Below are 22,537 nucleotides of genomic sequence, written 5' to 3' on the forward strand. Positions count from 1 at the left end.
AAGACCAGCATGGGCAGGACGTGTAGTTCGGGCTCCATGGCTTCCTGGTTCCTCGTTGCGTGTCGAGAGGTGAGTGGGTTCCCTTCTGTGTACTGTTTCCACCGTGCTTTTGATAGCATTGGTTCCGCCCCAGAAAAGGTGTCGGATAGGTGTGTTGTAATACAGTGGGCGGAACCTTGTCCTCCGCCTGTCTGTTGGCAGTTACCGCTGCGGTGTTTGTGTCTACCACTGCGGCGGTCGGAGTGTTAAAGTGGCTGTCCATGTTGGTGGTTTCCGCCATGGTCGTGATTCCATTGTTTTTTCCGCCGGCCTGTTGGCGGTATTACCGCTGCTTTAACACCGACCGCCAGGGTTGTAATGAGGGCCTAATTCTTTAACTTCACGTGTACCTTCGATTTTCTGATTGTTGGCTACCATGAAGACTACCCCCGTACAAAGGGGTCTGACTGGGGTTGTTTTTTTCTTGGTGCCCACATGATTCCTTCAGCGAATATTTCAAATCCACCCCAGTGTAACCAACCTCCCCCTCTTTCTGTCGCTTTCGCCTGTCTGTCCTTCAACCGTCTTTAGGGCCTCCCCCCTCACTCTTTCTCTCACTCCCCTCAAGAACCTCTAAAGTTATTGCTATCCACCCCTGTTGGACCAATTACCTGGCACACCAACGCAGTGCCTCTCAGGTCCCTTCAAAACCAGATTTGCTGTATTTCGCAATGTTTATCGACATGTATGTCTGAAACAGGGTGTATTTCACCTGCATTTGTTGTGAAATTCACTCAAGGCTACAGCTTCACTTGTATGTACTGTATCAGGAGTGTTCTGCTCATCTTTGTTGTCTCTCTTTGCTTTTGTATGAAAATAACAATAACATGAGCTAAAAAAAAGTTCTCTATTTTTCTAAATTCGTTGGGATTTTTATTGTTTTGTTTTTTCACTTTATTACTGTTTGTGTGCTGCATAAATACTTTACACATTACCTCGAAGTTTGCCTGAGTGTTTTTTGTGACACTCTACCCAGGCTTAAGGACAGATTAAATGCGTGACTTTTTGTAATTCACCATGCAAGGGATTGTGGCTGTTGCTTGACCAGGGCTCACAACCCAGTCAAACAAATCACCCAATTTTTCTCACCATTATACTGCATGATATAGCACAGGAAAGCAGGAATGTAGCAATGTGCTACTTGCATATCAGCTGGAGAAGGCCTAACTATGCACACATAGCAGTCTTTTGCACCAATAGTGCTTGAGTACTCTTGTACTAATCTAGGATACACAGTTGGCAAAGATTCTTCCTTTATGTAATCTATAACAGAAGCCTTTGACTCATCTTCATTAATATCTGACATATTTGTTCTGTTAGTGAATGTATGGTTTTTGGGCTTCACAATGTGTCTATGTAAGCACTGAGAGAGTGCAGCCCTCCCTCTCACTGCAAAATAATGTAAAACTCTTTGAATAATCAGGCATTCCCAGTGCTGGGGCATGACAGAGACTTTCTCTCAGCGCTAGGAAAGGTTTCATGCATTTATTGTCCCATGGAATCGGATCAGGCACATCTCTGTGTGTCAGTCCCAGTAAAGGCTTTTCCACCAAGTAAAAGTTTGTCTACAATAACTAACCATTCCAAAAAACATTTTGACGTCTCTTTGCATCTTTGGAAGACCCATTTGTAAAATGGCTTCAATTCTTTCTCGTGACACATTTCTTGTTCCTTTCTCAATTATATGTGCCAAATATTGTACTTGTATCAGAGTACTGCAGCTTGCTCAGTGACACTTTCTGTTCATTCCCAGCCAGGTGATTCCACAGAGCAATGGTCCCTCATTTGCAAGATTTTCTTTTTTTTCTGATGTCACTAATAGGTCATCAATGTATTGAACTAGAACTGAATTGCAGGTCATGATCAATTTCTCCAAATTTGTCTTCAGAATCTTAAAGAAAAAACTCTCTGTATACCCTTGTGGGACTCAACACCATGCCAATTCTTTCTCCTCAAACACAAAGAAGACTAGTTATAGGCTATCTTTGTGTGAGGGAATTGAGGAGAAATCTTGGAAAAGATCTGTAACAGTGAACCATTCCTGAGAAGTCCCTATTTGAGCTGGAACATTCGGGATCACTTGTTGAACCACAAGTTGTGTCATAACAGGTTGTGCTACAATTGCCTTAGTCACAACAGGTTGGTCAACAATAGGTTCAGTCACTTGAAACGACTTTTCAATCTGATTTGGATCAACAGGAGCTGTAGCCACTGTCACATTATTAGTTACTATTGCATCAGCATTTCGCACTAGACCCATATAAGATGGCAGACATGCAGCCAATAATTCATCTGAAATATCATCTCCCGAATCAGTATCAGTGCCTGATTTTGTTGAATCTTTAGTCTCTTTTTTCCCTATAATCATTTTTATTTTGGCCTTTTCATATTTGTCAGATTGCACATGTTTCTCAAGTGTATAGTCTAGTCCATTCTACTATAATTTTTCTCCACCTTTGCTGTTGCTCATCCCATATTGCATGTGCATAATTTTACACAGCTCTTTTTTTCGTCTTTGGTATTTCTCTCTCTCTCTCTCTCTAGTGCGAGCCTCCTTTTTCTCTAAGTGCTTAGTGCTTCAAATTATGTAGGTCTAGGAGGTGGCCTAATTTCATAAAGTATTTCTCATAATCTGTTGATAATTCTCAAATTAAATGTGCCCCATCTTGGAAAACTCAATGGACCTTCTTTCTTTCATACGATATGCTGGTGTACCCTCAGGAGGTGCCTCTTCACCCTCCCCTACTGCAATAGTTACATCACCTTTTACTCGATGTCTAATAGTTTTGAAAAATGTAATTATTCCAAATTAAAATCAATGAATTACAATGAAATTAAATGAAACACTCTTCCTTCAATGTTTTGATTTAGTTCTGTAATGTCAATATTCAGTAAACCTTTCTTCCAATCCCAGTGCAGTTCTGCAAACTAATCAACCCATCACTACACAACTTCCTACGTAACTCAACCAATCTAAGTGTTGCAGGTCACCAAACGACCAATACCAGTTCAGCACAACTTGATGTAACATCTTGCTCCTAACAGCGACTCACCCTCTTTTACAATTTCTTTGTGCACCCACAAAGCTTCACCTCTGTAACTCTAGGCAACATAGAATAACAATTATCGTCTGCTTCTTCTAAAGAAACCCCAGAACAATTCAACAACAAAAACTTTATGGTTTTAACACCTTCTGACTTTTCAAGCAGAAAGAATCAGTCACACGCAACAATGAAATCTGGACCAGCGGGGAATCACCTAATCAATGTAGTGTCATCTTCGGGCATCAGGATTCACCATCACTGATCAATATTAGTATAACCACAACAGATTTGTTACTGTCCCTTTCTAAAATGTGCAGGCGACGACATCTCAGGATCTGCACTTCAAATCATTAGCACACAAAGGATATCATAAATCAACTCTTATTTATCTGTCCTAGGATCTCAAACTACTTCTTAGTCTGATAACTCTTTATCTTCTTCTTCGCCAAAAATACATAAGCATCATTAGTACAATTTCAACACCATAACAACAGTTCTGTAAATCACAATTAAATGTGCAACACTAATCACAATAGTCATCACATATGCAATTCATAACCCTATTGATACTCACACCTAAAACAGGAAAATCAGCAATCTGCAAAGTCAATCCGCAACAGTTTCAGGAACCGCACTTTGTCAATTTCTAAACTCAGGCTTTGGGCAATAGACATTTATCTTATTTCAGGTCACTTTTTAAGTTTTCACAGTTCTTATTTTCGATTGCCTAACCGTTACTCTGCTACCAACTTTGATAAAGCTGTGATTTTAACACAGTCCATGAGGATTATTGGTAGCCTTCAGAAATATGAGGGTCTTGCACTTCTTCTGAGCCCTAGGAGTGAGGTCTTTGAGGCAGACTTTAAATGGGATTAGGAACTGCACATTCGTAGATCAAGAACATTCAATTCAGTTCACTGAGAGTCAATAATGAGAGTTTGGGTTCTACTTCAAGATTTTGTTAAATCAATAGTTCATCAATTTCTTTATTAGCAAATCATTATTCTTGATAAAATTACAAAACAAAGCATATAGCTTTTCCAATTAAAATCTAGTCCCTAATCTAGAACCCATAAAGAGCTCTCATTTTAGATATGAAAGCATATAGGCCATCATTAAAACCCTGGCGGTCAAAGACTGCCAGGATTGAATTGGCAATTATACCGCCAACATGCTGGCGGTACAAATCACCATATTTTGACCGCAGCGGTAGCGCCGCGTTCACACCACCGGGACCGTGGTTTTCCGCCATCGTTGTCCCAGCGGTTATAATCCGCCAGGGCAGCACTGCCCTGGGGATTATGACTCCCCTTCCCGCCAGCCTGTCCATGGCCATGAAAAGGCTGGCGGGAAGGGGAATCGCGGCGCCCCTGGGGGCCCCTGCACCGCCCATGCACTTGGCATGGGCAGTGCAGGGACCCCCAGGCAGAGCCCCACCCTGCTTTTTACTGTCTGCACAGCAGACAGTGAAAAGCACGACGGGCGACAGGTGAAACTCTGTTTCCGCCCGCCGGCCCAACAGGGATGTTGAAATGTGGCCGGCGGGTTTGCGGACGCATAGGCGACCGCTTGGCAGTTCAACCTTGGCAGGCGGCCTCTGCCGCCCACCAAGGTTGTAATGAGGGCCATAGTTTTCTAATAGAGCATCCCATAGGAAAGAGACAGAGAATTTCAGTAGAATTTCTCAGAAATAAGTTTGAGCAAAAGTTTCAGAATGAATACAGGACACTTCTCAAAGCCTCAATGCCAGTCTGCACCTGCTTGTTTATAGAAGAAAATGACCTAAGAAAGGGAGTTGAATCTCAAATTCTTGATTTTCATCTTTCTAGACTGAAAACATGCTTTTATAAAAGTGTATACTGCAGCAAATTCTAAAACTAGGGTAGATAATCTTCAGCTCAATCCAATCAGAGTGTGATGTCTTCATGTGAACATGACAGCTTCCACTGAGATGGCAATTTTTAACAAAGAACATTCTAAACATAAAATACATTTAACTGTTATCTAAATGAATGCGAAAAATGCTGTTTTCCTCTCACTACCTGTCTATAAGGCAAAGATAGTCAATGTAAGTATGATACAACATTGAGATGATTTCCCTTCAGTTCTCATACGCATTTCTGAGTGAGCCTATTCACAAAGAAGGTTTTAAGATTAATATAGCATTGTAGTAATTCTTCTCTTAAGGTATCTGGTCAGGAAGCAAAGCTTTAACACTCTATATTCATTTGCTTGTTACCATAGAACATTTGAGTCATGCAGTGTTATACTTATGGTCATGACATAGGTCAAAACTAACAAAGAGGAAAGAAAGAAGTAAAGAAATAAGAATTAGTTATTGTCAGCAGTTCAGCAAAGTACATGTCATTGGGCAAGCTTCAAATGTAAAGTCACATTTAAAAAACAGTGTTTAGTTAAGGCTTACAAAACCCTTTCGTGCAGGTTAATAATATAATGATTTTATTCTTATGAAAGACTATCACTCAGCAAGCTATAAATGGATCTTCCTCTAGTAGAGAGAGATCAATCATCAAGCAGTGTGTTTAGCAGGGAGGGAACTGAGGTTCATCAAGCAATCAGCAGACAGTGTACATTAGCAGGCAGTCTGGGGGTGATGGTACTCTCTGCATGCAGTGAGCATACATTTGAAAGGGAGTTGATGTATGTTCATACCCTTGGTGCTGGAAATGGAAACAGTTTACTCTGGAATTCCATAAATTGGGTACAGCAGAAATGGGGCAGGGTCATGAGGTGTGGCTCCAATGGCAGTCTATGCATTTTGATAAGCTCTGTCCCAAAAGAAATTGGCAACAGTAAAGCTGTTCTAGTTTATTTAACTGGTCACAAACAGTCTGTATTTTAAGCTAGTGGAGGACTTTAAGCAGTGCTTTAACTAGGGTGGAAAAAGTGAGGGTCTTTAAAGGGTATGTTGCATAAGAAGAATAACTAAGAACAATTCTAAGGGCATGTTTTCTTCCTCCTAGTCCTCCTTTTCCTACTCTTCCTCTTGGACTAATCCACATGTCTCCTCTCTTCCTACTGGTCTTCGTACTTCCCTACTTCCTGGGTACGTCTCTTGGTCTATTGAGGTACTGGGTTTTTCAGAACCGGTACTGATCCGGTAACCCAGCGGTGCCAGGGTACACCCAAAGACCTCGGGTACTTTCCTGATTCAGACCACAGAAACTCAGAGTCTTCTAGGTGAAGTCAAAGATCGAATTTATTGGCTGCAACCAAGTGACAAGCGTCCTAGAAGTACAACAGCACGGTTTGTATGTTCTCAGGAGACTGTGTCAATGCAAAGTCAGGTTTCCTTATATACAGTTTTTTAAGCTTCAGGCAAACATTCTTGACATTTTGGTTGGTCATTCACATGTTTTCACTACAAAGGAAAAAACAGTGTCATGATGAAACCTCATATTTCATGTCATCCAACCCATAATAAATTACCCAGCAAGGCCTAGTATTTTACATCAGATAAGTGTGGACCCCTAATAAAAACGGGCACCTCCCCCTCGTAAAGTAAGAAGAAGAAAAGAGCAGGTGCAGGTGTGAGCAAGTTAGGCAGGGTGTGTGAGCGATAATAAGGGTTTTATGGCCTGGTGTGCCTTGATGCTATCTGATTTGGCCACTGGGAGAGGGACTGACCAAACAGGTTTGGCCTGAGGCAATGGTTCCAGCTTGCCCAGGTCAGAGAAAAGTCAATCAAGGTGTACGTGTCCTTGGAATCAAATCTGACTGTATTATAAGCCTATGTGAGGGCAACTTCTAAAAATGGCTGCCGTGTATAAAATGGGAGTGCAGGACGAAAATGGCGATTTCGAGGTGAAAACACTGCTGGAATTGAGCGAAAATGCTCATGCTTAGTGTACTAGTCATTATCGGTCTTTTGATACTAAAATCGTACTGCTGTGGCAAAGTAAGTTACATGGGTCCAGAATTTTTAGAACCACAAACCCTCCTTTTGCCCTTACATAGGCAATAAACCTATTCTCATGCTAATCTGAGTCCAGGTCTATGTTTATAAGGCCATGGAGATGTTGCTGGAGCAAAATTCTAGTACTTGGTAACTCTCTTCTGGACAGGTCTCCTCGAACATGAAGTAGCACAAAAGGCCACATATGGCAGGACAAAATAAGGAATACCTCTATCTGCAGTAGATGGCATAAGATCACACACCCAACAATTAGTGATGTTCACTACTAACTAGTGTTGATGCAGAAGCTGTACAAAAGAATTGCTTACGAATTCTGATCTTCTAACCTGCTCATGTTCAGGAAAAGGGTGAAAAGAGTGCAAAGAAACAATAGTAGGAAAAGACATAGTTGGGAAGTGGGTGCAGAAGTCAATTGAGTAGAGAAAAACAATCCCACCCATAAATGACAACGTCATGTTTAAAAGACACTAGAAAACACGTTATTAAGAACATATAGACAACGGGAGAAAGTAGTGACCACTATTACAAATGAAATAATAATTTTTCACAACCCTAACCAAAAAGCAAATCCTAAAATTATCTAGTAACATTTTTAGGGCTCCTCTGCATTTCAGTAATTTTTGTATGTTCAGGTGGAACAGTGGTGACTCTCATCAATGCTCTAAGGTGAAAAGGGGGTACTCTTTCCACAGAAAATGGACTTTATTCTGCTTTTACTAAACAGAATAGTACTTTAAAACAATGCCAGCAAAACAATCAGTCTCCTAACACCTAGTCTATACAATCACACGGAAACCTCTTGTGAAACCAACTATGCCCAGAGTCCGTTCAAAAAGCCTCTCTGGCAGGCTTCTATTGTCCATCAAATTTTCTTTTGTTCTTTTCTTTCGCATGGGCCTCTCAATTCAGGCCTCTTCGTGAGAAAAGTACTGCTTAGTTGGAGTGCCCTCCTGGCAAACACCCACAGCTCACTCGAAAGTCTCAATGTCTTAAAGCAATGCACCAGTGTCTCTCCTCTGTGGCAGACACTACAAACAATGTCCTCTTCATTGATCAAGGGCACAAATTATCTCGTGCAGACCCAAGCACCATTAATTGGGAAATAGCTCAAGCTCAGCAGCACTTTCAGACTCCAACACTCATTATTTAGTGTCAGAGGACGCTCAAGTTGCTCTTTCATGGGCACCACAATATAGTGCCTTTTTCCAAACTTGAAATCTCCGGTGCACTGCCCTTCTTCCGTTGGAGCAAAGAAAAGGGGGGGTGTGGCCAAAACTCAGGCCAAGGGGCTCAAGGGATTGCACACTGTCAGAGGTTACCAGCACATGACAGGTAGAGAAATGAAACCTCAAAACAGCTCTGCTATCAACAACAGGAATCCTTCTCTTTAGCTCTTTTACACTGAAACTTTGGTTTTGTGATGTCCAACGCCGTCTTATGGAGCAAGTACGATACCATGCGCTGGCGATCGCTGTCCAGCTTTGCTACTTTCTGGGTGCTGAGACTATAGGGCCAAGACGTCCGTCTTTCATCTGTAGCTGTCACTGATGGGAATTAGGCTTAAATCAATGTCCTGCAGGTTATTATGACTTGATACCCACAGAATCTAGTGACGTAGGAAATGTGCCACAGTTGTTAGTTTCCTTCAATTTAGTAAAAAAAACAGTTCATGGTTTTTAGCAAGGGGACTGCAAGCAGGTGGTCTGCAATCTTCAAAGGAGTAGCCATACACCATGGGCATAAAATACAAAGACAAAGGCAGAAGGGCAAAACAGGGTCTCTAGCATCTTTAATTGGGTTCTCTCCATTATTCTCTGCCATCTATAGCTACATGAGAATTCTTTCTGAATGGATTTCCTCACACAGTGGCATTGTCTAATGGGGTAAACACATATTTTCCTCAATGATTAAGTCTAGGTGTTCCTCCTTACCTTAGAACATCTCAATAGAGAAATCACATGATACCGATTATCAGGGACATGTAGAAACCTTCCTTTAAAAACTGTGCATCAGGTGCACTATGCAATACATAGGCTAATAGTCAAATGTGCAAACAAAAAGACAAGAACTAGAGGGTCCTGATATTTGCATGATTAGGACACATCTGATCCCACCAAAAATTAAAGTAGCAGGAACAGAAGGGAACCGAAAACCAAATTAAAATAGACATTGAAAATTCGTCATGTTCAAAAAGGTAAACATAAGATATCTCCTATTGAGATGGAAAACTTGTCTTACTATAATATTGAGTCAGTTAACCAGTCTATCGCTACCCTGACAGTCAGGCTGGAAAACATTGAAGCAGGCCTAAGGCAAATTCTTGAAAACCAGTCTGGTCATACCAAAGGGAATTATACATAACATGGGGGTCCCTGGTACATCACTGTAGTCTGGAAATGTGAACCTGAACAATACATCAATAATAATAAAAGGGCTGACTGGTGAAAGGAATTCAAAAAAGAGAAATGGGACTAGGACATAGCTAAAATCTCAATAACTAAGCATGATGCGACATTGGTCAGGGGAAGTAACAAAAGAAAAAATCTATAGGAAGAACAAAAAAAATTATTTGGGTGATAGTCAGGCATGTGACACAACACCGAGAGTACGGGTGATATACAAAGGCCAAAGTTACACAAATTTTAACTCTACCGTTGGCGACTACACCATATACGTTACTCCTAGCTAATGTTTCAGTTCCTTCTTCAGGAAAAAATGAAAACCTGGTTTTCTTTTAAGGAACGAAAGCCATATGCTACTTAGGAAACAGAACATCATTAACTAATGTAATATAGAAATTAGGCCACCTTGAGTCACAGATCTATAATTTCATCCTTAGGTCCAATCAAGGCTACATAAATGTAGGGCTGCCTGTTCCTTTAAGGGAAGGGGCAGTAACGTGACTAACTGCAGGTGACACACTTTGATCCTGTATATCTCTTTTTATTTTCCTTCAATACCATTATAGCCAAATAGACATGCACTGGTGAAGTGTTGTCTTTTATGTTCACAGCATGAAATATCATTATCTGTGGAATTTAGTAACCAGAACAAGTTCAACCAACTGTTGCGTAGCGATGGGCATCGTCATGACCATCCCCTCACAACACAGGGGAGCTTGTAATAGTATCAAAAGCAGCAACAAACATGCAAAAAAAACAAATAAAAAATAATAAAAACGCACAAAACGTCAAGCTATCAGATATACTTGCTGTGTATCAAGCACAAAAAGCATAGACAAAACAATAGCATGTGTGAATAAGCGGTGACACACAACACCATGTCATGTACTTTATGCACTGTAAACCTGCAGCCCAAAACCCAATATTTGGGCCTGTTTAATTTGTCAGGTTTAAAATCCTTACCCTCCTTTTGACAGTAGATCACCAGGCAATGGAAATCTGCTGTCAAATATAACTTTACTGTTTCTCTTCTAACATACAGGACCAGCAAGAACAATTCATGATAGGACCAAATACATGAAAATAAATTTCCATTACTTAACTGTTACCCTCTTGTCAGTTACTTCGCAACATCAAGCCACCTTAGTTTTACCTTTCTAAAAGTAAAAATTGTTACACTGACACTCCATATTAATTTGGCACCTACAATTTCCACTGTGAAAAATAAGTCTTAATTGGCAAATCGTTCTCATTAAGGCATGTAGCCTTCAAAATTTAAAAAAAAGGCTGCATCTTATTTTCTGTCTAAGACTTAATGCAACACTTCGTTTTTTGTCAAATAAAAGCACCTAGCAGGCATCATTTTATTTTTTTAGAGCGGAGACACAAATGTATCAGTTCTGCAGAGCATTTAACATGATGTTGGGACTTTGGAAGAAACCCCTTTTTTTTATATTTTCCCTTTGGAATTAAGTTCTTTAATTGTATTGATGTTCTTCTGGAGAAACCAGAAATCCCACTTTTAGAGGCTTGTAGGGTCATTCTGCATTTCACAGAGACAAGGCCCTAATTTAAAAGGTCACAAGTGTCAACATGACAGCCTCCTCCATTGTTTATGGGAAAACTAAAGATAGCATCTCAGGAGCGTGACTTGAGCCAGCCTCTGTAGCTCTCCTAGCTTCTGCCACTCTGAATCTGTCAAAGACAGTAGGCCTTCCTATTTTCCTTCTAACCTGGAATAATTCACTCTATTTTAAAAAAAAAAAAAAAAAAAAAAAATTCCTTTTTAGGCGCTAAAATTTTTTTATCTCTATTTCCAGATTATTAAACTACATTTATTGTGAATAATTCACAAACCTTAATAACACACATACCAGTTGTTAGAATAAACGCTTGTTGCAATCCCATGCAATGGTACATATTTCATCAACCTCGAATGAATGAACGTCTCAGTAGGCCCAGCTGAAGTTAGAACCTTCAACCTTGATATTAAAACAAGCCTTTGTACTGGCACATTGACTCATTGAATCATATGAAGGCACAATCTGCAAATATATATCAAACCTAAATGTATGCATTTACTGAAGCCTGAGACACTTTAAAAAGTACTCTGAATGAAAGAAAATGCAGTTTAAACAGTGCTTTTGCCCAAAATCGACTTTGATATTTTAGGCATTAAAAAATCAATATCCTACAATTTTCTTGCATAATATGCATTACCAGAATGTCTATTACACAATCCATGAGTCAGCCATTGAAAATATTAACTTATACTTTATAGAAATGAGCTTATTTGCTCCTGCGCCAAGGGAAAATTGCACATACAAATGTCATTTTAGCGGTGCAACATAACTTAAATTAAATTTTAATGTTAGGAGGTCATAGTGTAGGTATTAAGCTTTATAAATATTAAAAAACGATTTTGAAAGGCACTTATTTTTTAAATAATTTTTCCATAATTAATAATTTTCTTTTTTAAAAAAAATAAAAACCCAATTATTCTTTTTTTGGTGATAATTCCACATATAAAAGCAAGCTGCATCCCTTGCCTATTATTTGGGATACATTAACTCACAAGCCTAAGCGCATAAGCCTAACTTGAAATGCGTCACATTTTTGCGCCACTTTCATTTAAAAGGAAGGTTATGCAAAATTCCACCCGTGTTTAACTGGGAAAGTGCTGGCTGAATTGAACATTCCTATCAAATATACTGCAGCTGAAAAGTTTGCCTGTGAACATCTAATACAATGCATCTAAGAAAAATGCTGTAAATGTATTTTTTTTTTTGTTGCAAAAATAGATAATTTCGTTTTTTTTGGGGGGCCCTATTTATATCTATTGAATGTGTTTTCTAATTTATTAAGCATTTAACGGCAGTTTTGTATATGTGCACAATTGCTTATTCTATAAATTAAAGAGCAACCTATAGCTATGTTAGCACATCACATGGTTCATTTCTGGATTTTTTCTAAATTTCTACTTAATATTAATTAACCAACATTTTACTTAACAAACTGTAAACATCAAGAAGACCCACAAACACACATTGAGCTCATTTCAGATATAAACAGAAAACACTCAGTATACACAATACAGCGCGCTTTAGCCATTTTTCATAAATAGCGCCGTCGCAATTTACTTACAGAACCGTTTGCAGATCCTAGTTGTAAGTCATATTTACAAGAAAAAAAAGAAAACTTTTCTCAATTATTTCCAAGAATAGCGGACCCATACTTTATTAAACGTGATGGGGCCTACTCCGTGCTTCACATATAGTTCATAGGTTGGAGTTCCAATCGGAGGAACCGGACATGAGTCCTCCAATCGGGAGTCCCTTTTACAACCAAGACAAAACAAATTTCCAAGTCTGCTAAGACCAGGCATCTTCGCTCACTAGTCTAGCTTCAAACTTCAAAGGATTATCGTTTACGATAGTCTCGTGAATACACGAGTCCTTCGGCTTTGGTACTTGCAAGTTCCAAATCAAAGTGATCCCAAAGGGATACCAAACCAAATGTCCAACTTAAGGACCAAACCAAGTGTCCAACTAAGGACTGGGAGACGCTCCACTTATACTTAACTGAAAATATCGATGACGTCACCAGAAGACTCGTCTTATCGTTTCGCTCTACCAAACATCAAGGGTCCAAATCAGGGCGATAGCCAGAGCAGCAGTCCTTCGTAGCCGTCGGGAAGCGGGGAACCTCGCAGCAAAGACTTTCGGACCACGTCGACATGCAGGGGTCGATGAAGTGGCGGCCTTCCTCCAGAATTTTCACACGAAGCTCCCCACGGACTTCAGGCTTGGACCGGTACCGCTGGTATCGCCCCAAGTTGGGCGCCAACTGAGGTACTGGGTTTTTCAGAACCGGTACTGATCCGGTAACCCAGCGGTGCCAGGGTACACCCAAAGACCTCGGGTACTTTCCTGATTCAGACCACAGAAACTCAGAGTCTTCTAGGTGAAGTCAAAGATCGAATTTATTGGCTGCAACCAAGTGACAAGCGTCCTAGAAGTACAACAGCACGGTTTGTATGTTCTCAGGAGACTGTGTCAATGCAAAGTCAGGTTTCCTTATATACAGTTTTTTAAGCTTCAGGCAAACATTCTTGACATTTTGGTTGGTCATTCACATGTTTTCACTACAAAGGAAAAAACAGTGTCATGATGAAACCTCATATTTCATGTCATCCAACCCATAATAAAATACCCGGCAAGGCCTAGTATTTTACATCAGATAAGTGTGGACCCCTAATAAAAACGGGCACCTCCCCCTCGTAAAGTAAGAAGAAGAAAAGAGCAGGTGCAGGTGTGAGCAAGTTAGGCAGGGTGTGTGAGCGATAATAAGGGTTTTATGGCCTGGTGTGCCTTGATGCTATCTGATTTGGCCACTGGGAGAGGGACTGACCAATCAGGTTTGGCCTGAGGCAATGGTTCCAGCTTGCCCAGGTCAGAGAAAAGTCAATCAAGGTGTACGTGTCCTTGGAATGAAATCTGACTGTATTATAAGCCTATGTGAGGGCAACTTTTAAAAATGGCTGCCGTGTATAAAATGGGAGTGCAGGACGAAAATGGCGATTTCGAGGTGAAAACGCTGCTGGAATTGAGCGAAAATGCTCATGCTTAGTGTACTAGTCATTATCGGTCTTTTGATACTAAAATCGTACTGCTGTGGCAAAGTAAGTTACATGGGTCCAGAATTTTTAGAACCGCACTATGTGCAATTATACACAGCACTTGAGATAGCCTCTAAAGCAGTGTTTCCCAAACTGTTCGTGCCGACCCATTGCTGGGTCATGAGCCAGTTTTGGGTGTGTCTTGAAAGTTCAGACAATGAATGAAGACGCCTTTATATTTTGTATTTGACTTGTATCATTGCTGTGCTTCAAAAACTGAGGTCAAGGTTCAGGCTATCTCTTCTGACAAATTAATGCATTATTTAACATGGTGATTGGTGTTCACAAACTCCTCTCACTTTGTGGTTAGAGAAAGAAAAGTAAAGTGAATTATGTGACAATCCTGCTGGGGTACAGGTGTTCTAAAGGAAAGGAAGGCTGTAGGATGTCATTTTGTAACACACAACAAAATGAAAGTACCTGCAAATGAACTGTACAAATTCAGCAGGTAGGAAAGCAAAAATGAAGCCCACTTTTTTGTAGTTCTAAAGTGTGATGGAAACAAAGATTGTATTAGGATCAAAACAAATCAAGAAATCGGATAAAGACATCTGCTGCAATAGTCTGTGTTTATCCAGCAAATTTTATTGCATGCAGTGGCACCCCGTAACCTAGATTATTCCCATTTTATTTCTTTATTATTAATTTATATGGAGAAACATATGGAAAAGCTGTTTTTACACAACTACACTGTTTCATTCAGTCTTGCTCTTCTCCCTTCAGACCAGCATCAAACAAAGGCTTAGTTTACAGTTAGTGGTGTCATCAGTACTTGACAGTCTCTGAAGGCTGATGGATGTTGGTGGTGTCAGGGAATTGGTCCATTTAGACTTCTCAGTAGCCTTCAGCACCACAGAACACTCCTACTTCTTATAGACTGCAGGCAATGGGCCTAAATGATCTGGATCTTAGATGTGTATACTCTCTCCTATCTGAGCGCTGTCAAATAATTGTTCTTCCTCACTTTAAATTGGAAGAAAAACAATCAAATGTGACATATCTAGTGATAAATGCTCTCCCTATTTAATGTGTGTACATAGTGATCATATACCTTATCTGTTTTCGCTTGCTGTTTAAGTCTGTGCACTTTACCTCTGCTAACAAGTTGTAAAGTACCAGTGACCTTTCCGCCTCAACATGTCTGCCTTGGCACACTCTTAATTGGCATATTTAACTTGCCTGTAAGTTCACAGAATATGGTACAAAGTGTATGCAGGGCCTATTATTTGAATGTCACTAGTGGACTGCAGCATCTGTTGTGCCATGTGCTAAAGTGGCAATGTAAACCTGATTTCAGGTCTGCCAATGTCAGCCAACTGAAGCAGTTTAAAAACTGTAATTCAACTCGTCAAGATAAACCTCTTTGACAGGTCTAAACCTTCTTTTTAAATATTACTAAGTCACTCTATGTAATCCTTGTAGTCCCCAAGGTATGGTCTGTTTATTTAATAGTAGGACACGTATAAAGTTAATGTTAACATATCCTTTCAGTTACTGACACGCAAAAGCTATTTTCCATAGGAACGCTATCTGACCCATGGAGAATCACCGGGAAGCTCTATTAGATATTCATTTTGCGATCTAAGGGTACGGGCCAGCTACAAAAATGATTCAACAGTTCTTTTTATTATTTATGAAAAGCCCACTTTAATGTTGAAGTCAGATTTTTGATTACTATTAAGTAAATGTTAGAAAGTTAAGGTTTGAATACCTGAAACCTATAGAGTCTAATTTGCTCTAGCCTCCACCTGCAGCCCTCTGAGTTCTCAAGCCAAGAATGAGGCATGAAAACTACTTTCAGAGCAGACACAAGGGACTGGGTGTGGGGAGGTGTATTTGTTCCTCTGACAGGGTGACCATTTGGGCTGTGCAAGGATAGTAATTTACTTCAACCGGGGCCTCGCCTATCATAGGCAGATGACCCCTCGACAGGCCCCTTCTTTTGGTTCCCATGTCATGAAGGCACCATCGCAGTGGGCGGGGAGCTGGCCAGAACTGATTTGAACTGACCAGACAGGAGGGCCTGCTGATTACCCTGGCCAAACCTCTGGGTGGACACAAAGGCTCCACACAAGGGAAGAATGGTTTTGCGATCTTGGATTTAGGCAGAGGGAGGCACTTTGGGAAAATTTGCAGTAGAGCAGAAAGGAACTGCTGCAGACATAGGCAGGGTTACCCCTGGAAACATTTACCCCATTGGTTAGGGAGGAGTCAGGAATGATCCATACCCATAAGCTAGTGCAGGCATAAATGTGGCACCCTCTGGCAAACTTTTCAGATCCATTTCTGCACCTGGCAAAGAACGAGAAGACTGGTCCTGCTGCCTGTGACCTTAGAAGAGCTCTGAAGGACTGGACCTGCTCCTTCTTGCACCCAGCACCAAGAAGTAGTCTCCAAGGCTTATAAGGTTAACCTTTTTTTCAAGCTAGATGCATGCATAAGCTACAAGAGGCCTCTTCTTCAACTGCCCAACTGGACCAGTCAGTTGGCCTTTGCTGGAGTAACCCCTGACCCCCATATGCTGGTCCTGACTCCTTATCTGTGTCTGGCTGGACTTCTCCTATCACCCCAGAAAACCCAACCCAGAACCTGGGAGCTTTCTCACCTTCAACACCTCCGGAGGACTGGAATAAACAGGCCGATCTGAACAAGGTCATTTGAGGATGGGCTGAAGATTCAGATCTCTACTGCTCAGAGCTTCTCATCAGCAGCAAATCTAATTCAGTGGAACTCACAAGAAGATATCTGGCCTCGTGCAGCCCTCTTCAGCTACAGCCTGCAGCCTTGCCCTGAGCTCTGAAAAAGTGACTCAGTCTGAAAGTAGATTTCCTGGCTGGGCAACAGAGCTTCCAATGGCTATCCAAACTTGAGGAGCCCTTCTCGACTACAACCTGCTGCCTTGCTCCGCTGAAGATTTTGGACTTTCATTTTTTGAGATCAGTCTCAAGGTAAAACCTCTGATAGTGTAGAACCTGGTCTCTTTATCTGACCCGTGCTTTATCACTGGCTGCTTCAAATTGCACCTAGGTGATCGTCTACCATGACAAGTTGGCCACAGTCAGTACTTTATGCTTTTTGGAACTATTTTTATTTAAAACTTTAAAGATATCTATGGCTCCCCTACTTAGATTAATGTCATTTTAGTGTCATTGTATTTATTAAAATTAACTTTATTGTTTTAATTTGGTCTGAGATTTTATTGTGTACCTGCTCTGTGCTATAGTTACTATGGGTTAGAGCTCGGTAATTTGGTGACTTTGAGGGTTCACCCTGACAAGGACTGTGATTATGGCTTAAGGTGGGTAGTCACCCCCTTGACTAATAACCCTATTTCTTACAATGTGTATATGTTCTACATATATGCAGATGACACACAGCTGACCATCAAATTGGTAGGTACCAGAAGACCTTCTTCAACTAAGACTGACGCTAAAGATTTCCTTTTTACTGCTGTTACGTTTGCATGTAAATGGATAACCTCACGCTTTTTAAAGCTCAATCTTACCAAGCTCCCAATCCTTAAAAATGCCTCTGTCAAATGGGCTCCTGCCTAGTGGCCAGAAATCATTGACCCCCTCCAATCAAAGTTGTGAATAATCCTGGAATCTACATTGACTTAGATCTATCCCCAGAGAGTCAGATCGCCAAAGTGGCAAGCTCTTGCTTTTGGCAATACAACGTTTGAGGAAAAATCTTTATTTTACTGTGATATTGGCTCTAAGACAGACTCACCTGCATTACACAAACTCCATCTACTTAGGTCTTCAAGATAAATTCTTACAGAACCTTCAGCTGCTGCAGATCACCACTGCATAAACTGTAACTCGTCCAAGCGACGGGGTCATGTCAATTCGATCCTGAAGCACTTTCTTTGGCTGCCCATCAGGAAAAGATGAGTGTTTAAAATCTGTTAATTATATATAATATATAATTCGCCATTCATCCACTACAATCTTGATTACGAAATTCCAGTTACTCACCACTAAACGAGCATTGCGCTCATCTGGTGAATTTGTGTTGGCATGTCCATGGACTAAAACAGTTTCATTTCTGGATAGGCCATTCGTGGTGGCCACAGTTAAAGAATAGAACAGGCTACTTATGTGGATCACATGAACTTTCATCTTTACTCACCTTCCGTGAAAACCTCAAGTCTTAACTCTTTATTCAGTAAAACCTTTTAGATGACTGTGGCCCTCATTCTGACCTTGGCGGGCGGCGGAGGCCGCCCGCCAAAGTCCCGCCGTCAGGTTACCGTTCCGCGGTCGAAAGACCGCGGCGGTAATTCTGACTTTCCCGCTGGGCTGGCGGGCGGTCTCCTTCAGACCGCCAGCCAGCCCAGCGGGAAGGAGGCTTCCACGATGAAGCCGGCTCGGAATCGAGCCGGCGGAGTGGAAGCTGTGCGACGGGTGCAGTTGCACCCGTCGCGTATTTCACTGTCTGCGCAGCAGACAGTGAAATACATGTAGGGGCCCTCTTACGGGGGCCCCTGCAATGCCCATGCCAGTGGCATGGGCACTGCAGGGGCCCCCAGGGGCCCCGCGACCCCCCCTACCGCCATCCGGATCTCGGCGGTCCGACCGCCGGGATCTGGATGGCGGTAGGGGGGGTCAGAATCCCCGCGGCGGTGCAGCAAGCTGCGCCGCCGCGGAGGATTCAATGGGGCCGCGGTACACTGGCGGGACCCCGCCAGTGGTGCCGGTCCGACCGCGGCTTTACCGCCGCGGTCGGAATCCCCATTGGAGCACCGCCGGCTTGTCGGCGGTGCTCCCGCGGTCCTCCGCCCTGGCGGTCAAAGACCGCCAGGGTCAGAATGAGGGCCCGTATCTCTATTTTATTTATACTTGTCTTGTTCTGTTGCAGTAAGAAATGCAGCATAACAATCTGATGGTTTGAATTTTGCCATGGCTGATGCAGCATTTCATCATTTCGAATTTATTAAATTCAATACCAAGTCTATTTCACAATGCTAGCTCTGTCACCAAACTTTGTAAAGTGTCTAGACAAGTTAGTTAGAGTATTGTGTGATATCTTAATATAGGTATATTATGTGGTATTGCCTGTTATAATTCATTTGTATGTGAACTTTTTAAATAAAGTTTACCATATCGCATTCTGAAAACTCTTATATATGCTGCTTTCACGTGACAAGACAAAAAAACGCAATGCCATTGGAGTATCGTAACAGTCAGTCTGGTGCACTTTACGGAATCTACAAATGAAGACGGAGTCCAAAAGGATGTGTGTTTTCTAACATTTTTCTGTTTCTTTTTTCTTTAAGGGCCTCCTATCATCTCCAGTACTCAGACCCAGCACGCCTTTCACGGAGAAAAGGGCCAGATCAAGTGCTTCATTCGCAGCACTCCTCCCCCAGACCGAATAGTACGTACTGATAACTGTGCCGAAATCCAACTGTGAAATGGCCAATGTATCCTGTGTCAAATGTTCGAGCCTCTACTGCAGAGTTAATTTTCACATTTAGCCCCAGGTCCAAAATAACCTAGAACCATTACAAGTCGTCCCTTTTTTGCTGTTTGTTACTTAGTATTTTGTATGTTATTTGTATAATGTAGTTAAGTTAGATATAAAGGCTGAACTGGACATCAAAATCAGTCATGGAACAAGTGTTGAAACCAGTCCCACACTACTGGAAGGCACGACTAGAATGGGGCCACAGGGCTTTCACTGTTGGATCATGGCAGCCCATCATGATCTGAAAGCAGCCCCTACCCTGCAGCCTACCTGGAAAATGCAAAGTGGCAGAATGAGCACTCTGGACCTCTTTGTTAGTTGTAAGGCACAATCACACATCTGTGAGGTTTTTAGGCATTCAGTCAACCATAGTCAATGGAAGACAATGGCAGATTATAAACAGATGGTAGGAGTTACTGAGAGTATGAAAACAATCGTGTTTGTAGCAGTTTTTGAAAGCTACTGTGGTTGGTGTTAGATGGAAAGGAAGATCATTATTGAAATTTGAGGCAAGAATGGGAAATGAGCGACCTTTAAACTTCGTCTGAAAATAGTGGTAATAACAAAATAATAAGTACTGAATAGGTATGCACACAGAGTGTCCAGGGGCAACGTTGAATTTTGTTTTAGAAGAACTTGAGTGAGTCACCAACAGGACATGGTGAACAGGACATATTGTCTTGAAGGTCATCCATGCCCAAATATGTGGCCTTCAAACTAAGTAGTCAACAGGCCGAAATGCCTGCTGCCCCACAAAAACAAAATAGCTGCTGCATTCTGTACTACCTGAAGGTGACCAAGTTGGTGTTTAAGTAAATACATATACAGCACATTGCAGGAGGATATTAATAATGCTGCTTAGTCATGATGCGACCTGAGGCTGTGAAGTAAGAGAGGAGCTAACCAAAGTCTCACCTGAAGGAAACTTGCTGACAACACAGCAGAAATATGCGGGTCATGATACAGGTTGGGTCTCAAATTTCAGTTTAATACTTTTAAAGATCTTTAGCAGTGGGGTGCAAGCTTGCTGTTCAAGTGGCCAGAAGGTGTTGCCATGCATCTTCTCCCTACCAAGTTGAAGCCACAAAAACAAATGAGGCAGGGGAGAGGTTATACATATGCAACTTCAGGTCTTAAGCCAGTTGAGGACCAAACCTGAACCCTAAGCATTTTGTTATGTTATAGTAGCTTATTTCAAGATACTAGCTGTTACAGCATATATCTGTTATGTACTACTGTACTGTCTCTCATCGTGCTGTCCTGTGTTATGTGGCATTGGTAACGTTCTGGAGCTGGAGTCTGCTTAAAGAATATTTTGCTAGTGGTACTTCCAATATAATGGCAAAATATTGTTCACTGTTAGAAATGGGGTCTCTGGTTGGTAGTCAGTTTGCACTCTGTCCGAGCGGGGACCCTCACTCTAGTCAGGGTAAGGGAGATACACAGCTCAGATAACCCTTGCTCACCCCTTTGGTAGCTTGGCACAAGCTGTCACGCTTATCTCAGAGGCAATGTGTAAAGTATTTGTACAAACACACACAGTAAAACAGTAAAAACACCACAAAAGAACTCCACACCAGTGTACAAAAACAGCCAATATTTAACAAGACCAAAAAAACTAAAATCCAATATACACAAGCAAAGAGATGAATTTTTAAAGTAAAAAAAGTCTTAATCGATAGAAATCAATGGATGCGTTGTTTAAGCACTAAGTACCTGGTATCCGTCAAAAATAAAGCCGCACAGGTGGGTGTGCGTTGGAAAAGCAAGCAACGCGTTGATTCCTTACTCGCAAGTGAGACCGGGCGTAGATTCTTTCTCTGTTGGGCAAGCGATGCATCAATTCTTACCTTGCAGGGAAGAGATGTGTCAATTTCCAGACAAGCAGCCTCAGGTCGATGCAGTGATGTTACAGGTTTTAACGCCCAGGGATGATGCATGGGAAATCCGGACGCACGGCAGCGATGAACTGGAAATAAGTCGATTTTACCAGCGATGCATTGATTTTTTGGCCGCGGTGTATGCACTATATCGATTTTTCTGCCACCCGGCCCTGGTGCGTAAATTTTGACCTTGGGTTCACCAGCTTCTCTTTTCAAGGGCTCAGGGACTGCATATGGCACCATTTGGCAGGGTAGGGGTCTCAGCAAGAGAGCCCAGGTGCTGGCAGACAAAGTCTTTGATGTTCCTGAGGCTTAAGAACAGAGGGCAAGCTCAGTCCAAGCCCTTGGAGAAACTTCACAAGCAGGTTCTCAGAAAACAAAGTCCAGTTCTTTCTCTCTTCAGGCAGAAGCAGCAGGCCAGCACAGCAAAGCAACAAGCAGAGTGGCAGGTCCTCCTCAAGCATCAAGCTCTTCTCCTTGACAGAGATTCCTCATGATCCAGAGGTAGTCTGAAAGTCTGATGTTTTGGGTCCACTACTTATACTCATTTCTGCCTTTGAAGTAGGCAAACTTCAGAGGAAAGTCTCTATTGTTCACAGGATCCTGCCTTGCCCAGGCCTGGCCCCAGACACACACCAGGGAGCTGGAGACTGCATTGTGTGCGGACAGGCACAACCCTTTCATGTGCAGGTGTCTGCTCCTCCCTCACCACTCTAGCCCAGGAGACTCATCGGGATATGTAGGGCACTCCTCAGCTCCCTTTGTGTCACTGACTAGAGGGAATTCACAAACAGCCTAACTGTCAGTCTGACCCTGACGTGGATTCCACAGGCAGACAGAGGCGCAAAGTGGTTAAGGAAGAAAATGCCCACTTTCTAAAAGTGGCATATTCAAAGAGACAATTTAAAAACCAACTCCACCCCAAGATGTATTTTGAAATTGTGAGTTGAGAGACCCCAAACTCCACAGCTATATCTACTCTCAATGGGAAATTGCACTTGAAAGATATTTAATGGCAGTCCCCATGTTAACCTTTGGGAGTGATAGGCCTTGCAATAGTGAAAAACTAATTTGGCGGTATT

At 41.8% G+C, this 22,537-nt stretch overlaps 1 protein-coding gene across 2 annotated transcripts in view; it reads left to right on the top strand.

Annotated features, from left to right (window-relative positions):
• KIRREL3 (kirre like nephrin family adhesion molecule 3) overlaps positions 1–22,537 on the top strand; it is a 3,739,713-nt gene that overhangs the window by 3,103,303 nt on the left and 613,873 nt on the right. For both annotated transcript variants that reach the window (XM_069224509.1, XM_069224508.1), the window contains exon 11: positions 19,382–19,482. In XM_069224509.1, the coding sequence (XP_069080610.1) occupies positions 19,382–19,482 (101 nt within the window). The remainder of the gene's footprint in view (positions 1–19,381; positions 19,483–22,537) is intronic.

Source organism: Pleurodeles waltl, chromosome 3_1 (assembly GCF_031143425.1).
Source record: "Pleurodeles waltl isolate 20211129_DDA chromosome 3_1, aPleWal1.hap1.20221129, whole genome shotgun sequence".
NCBI lineage: Eukaryota > Metazoa > Chordata > Amphibia > Caudata > Salamandridae > Pleurodeles > Pleurodeles waltl.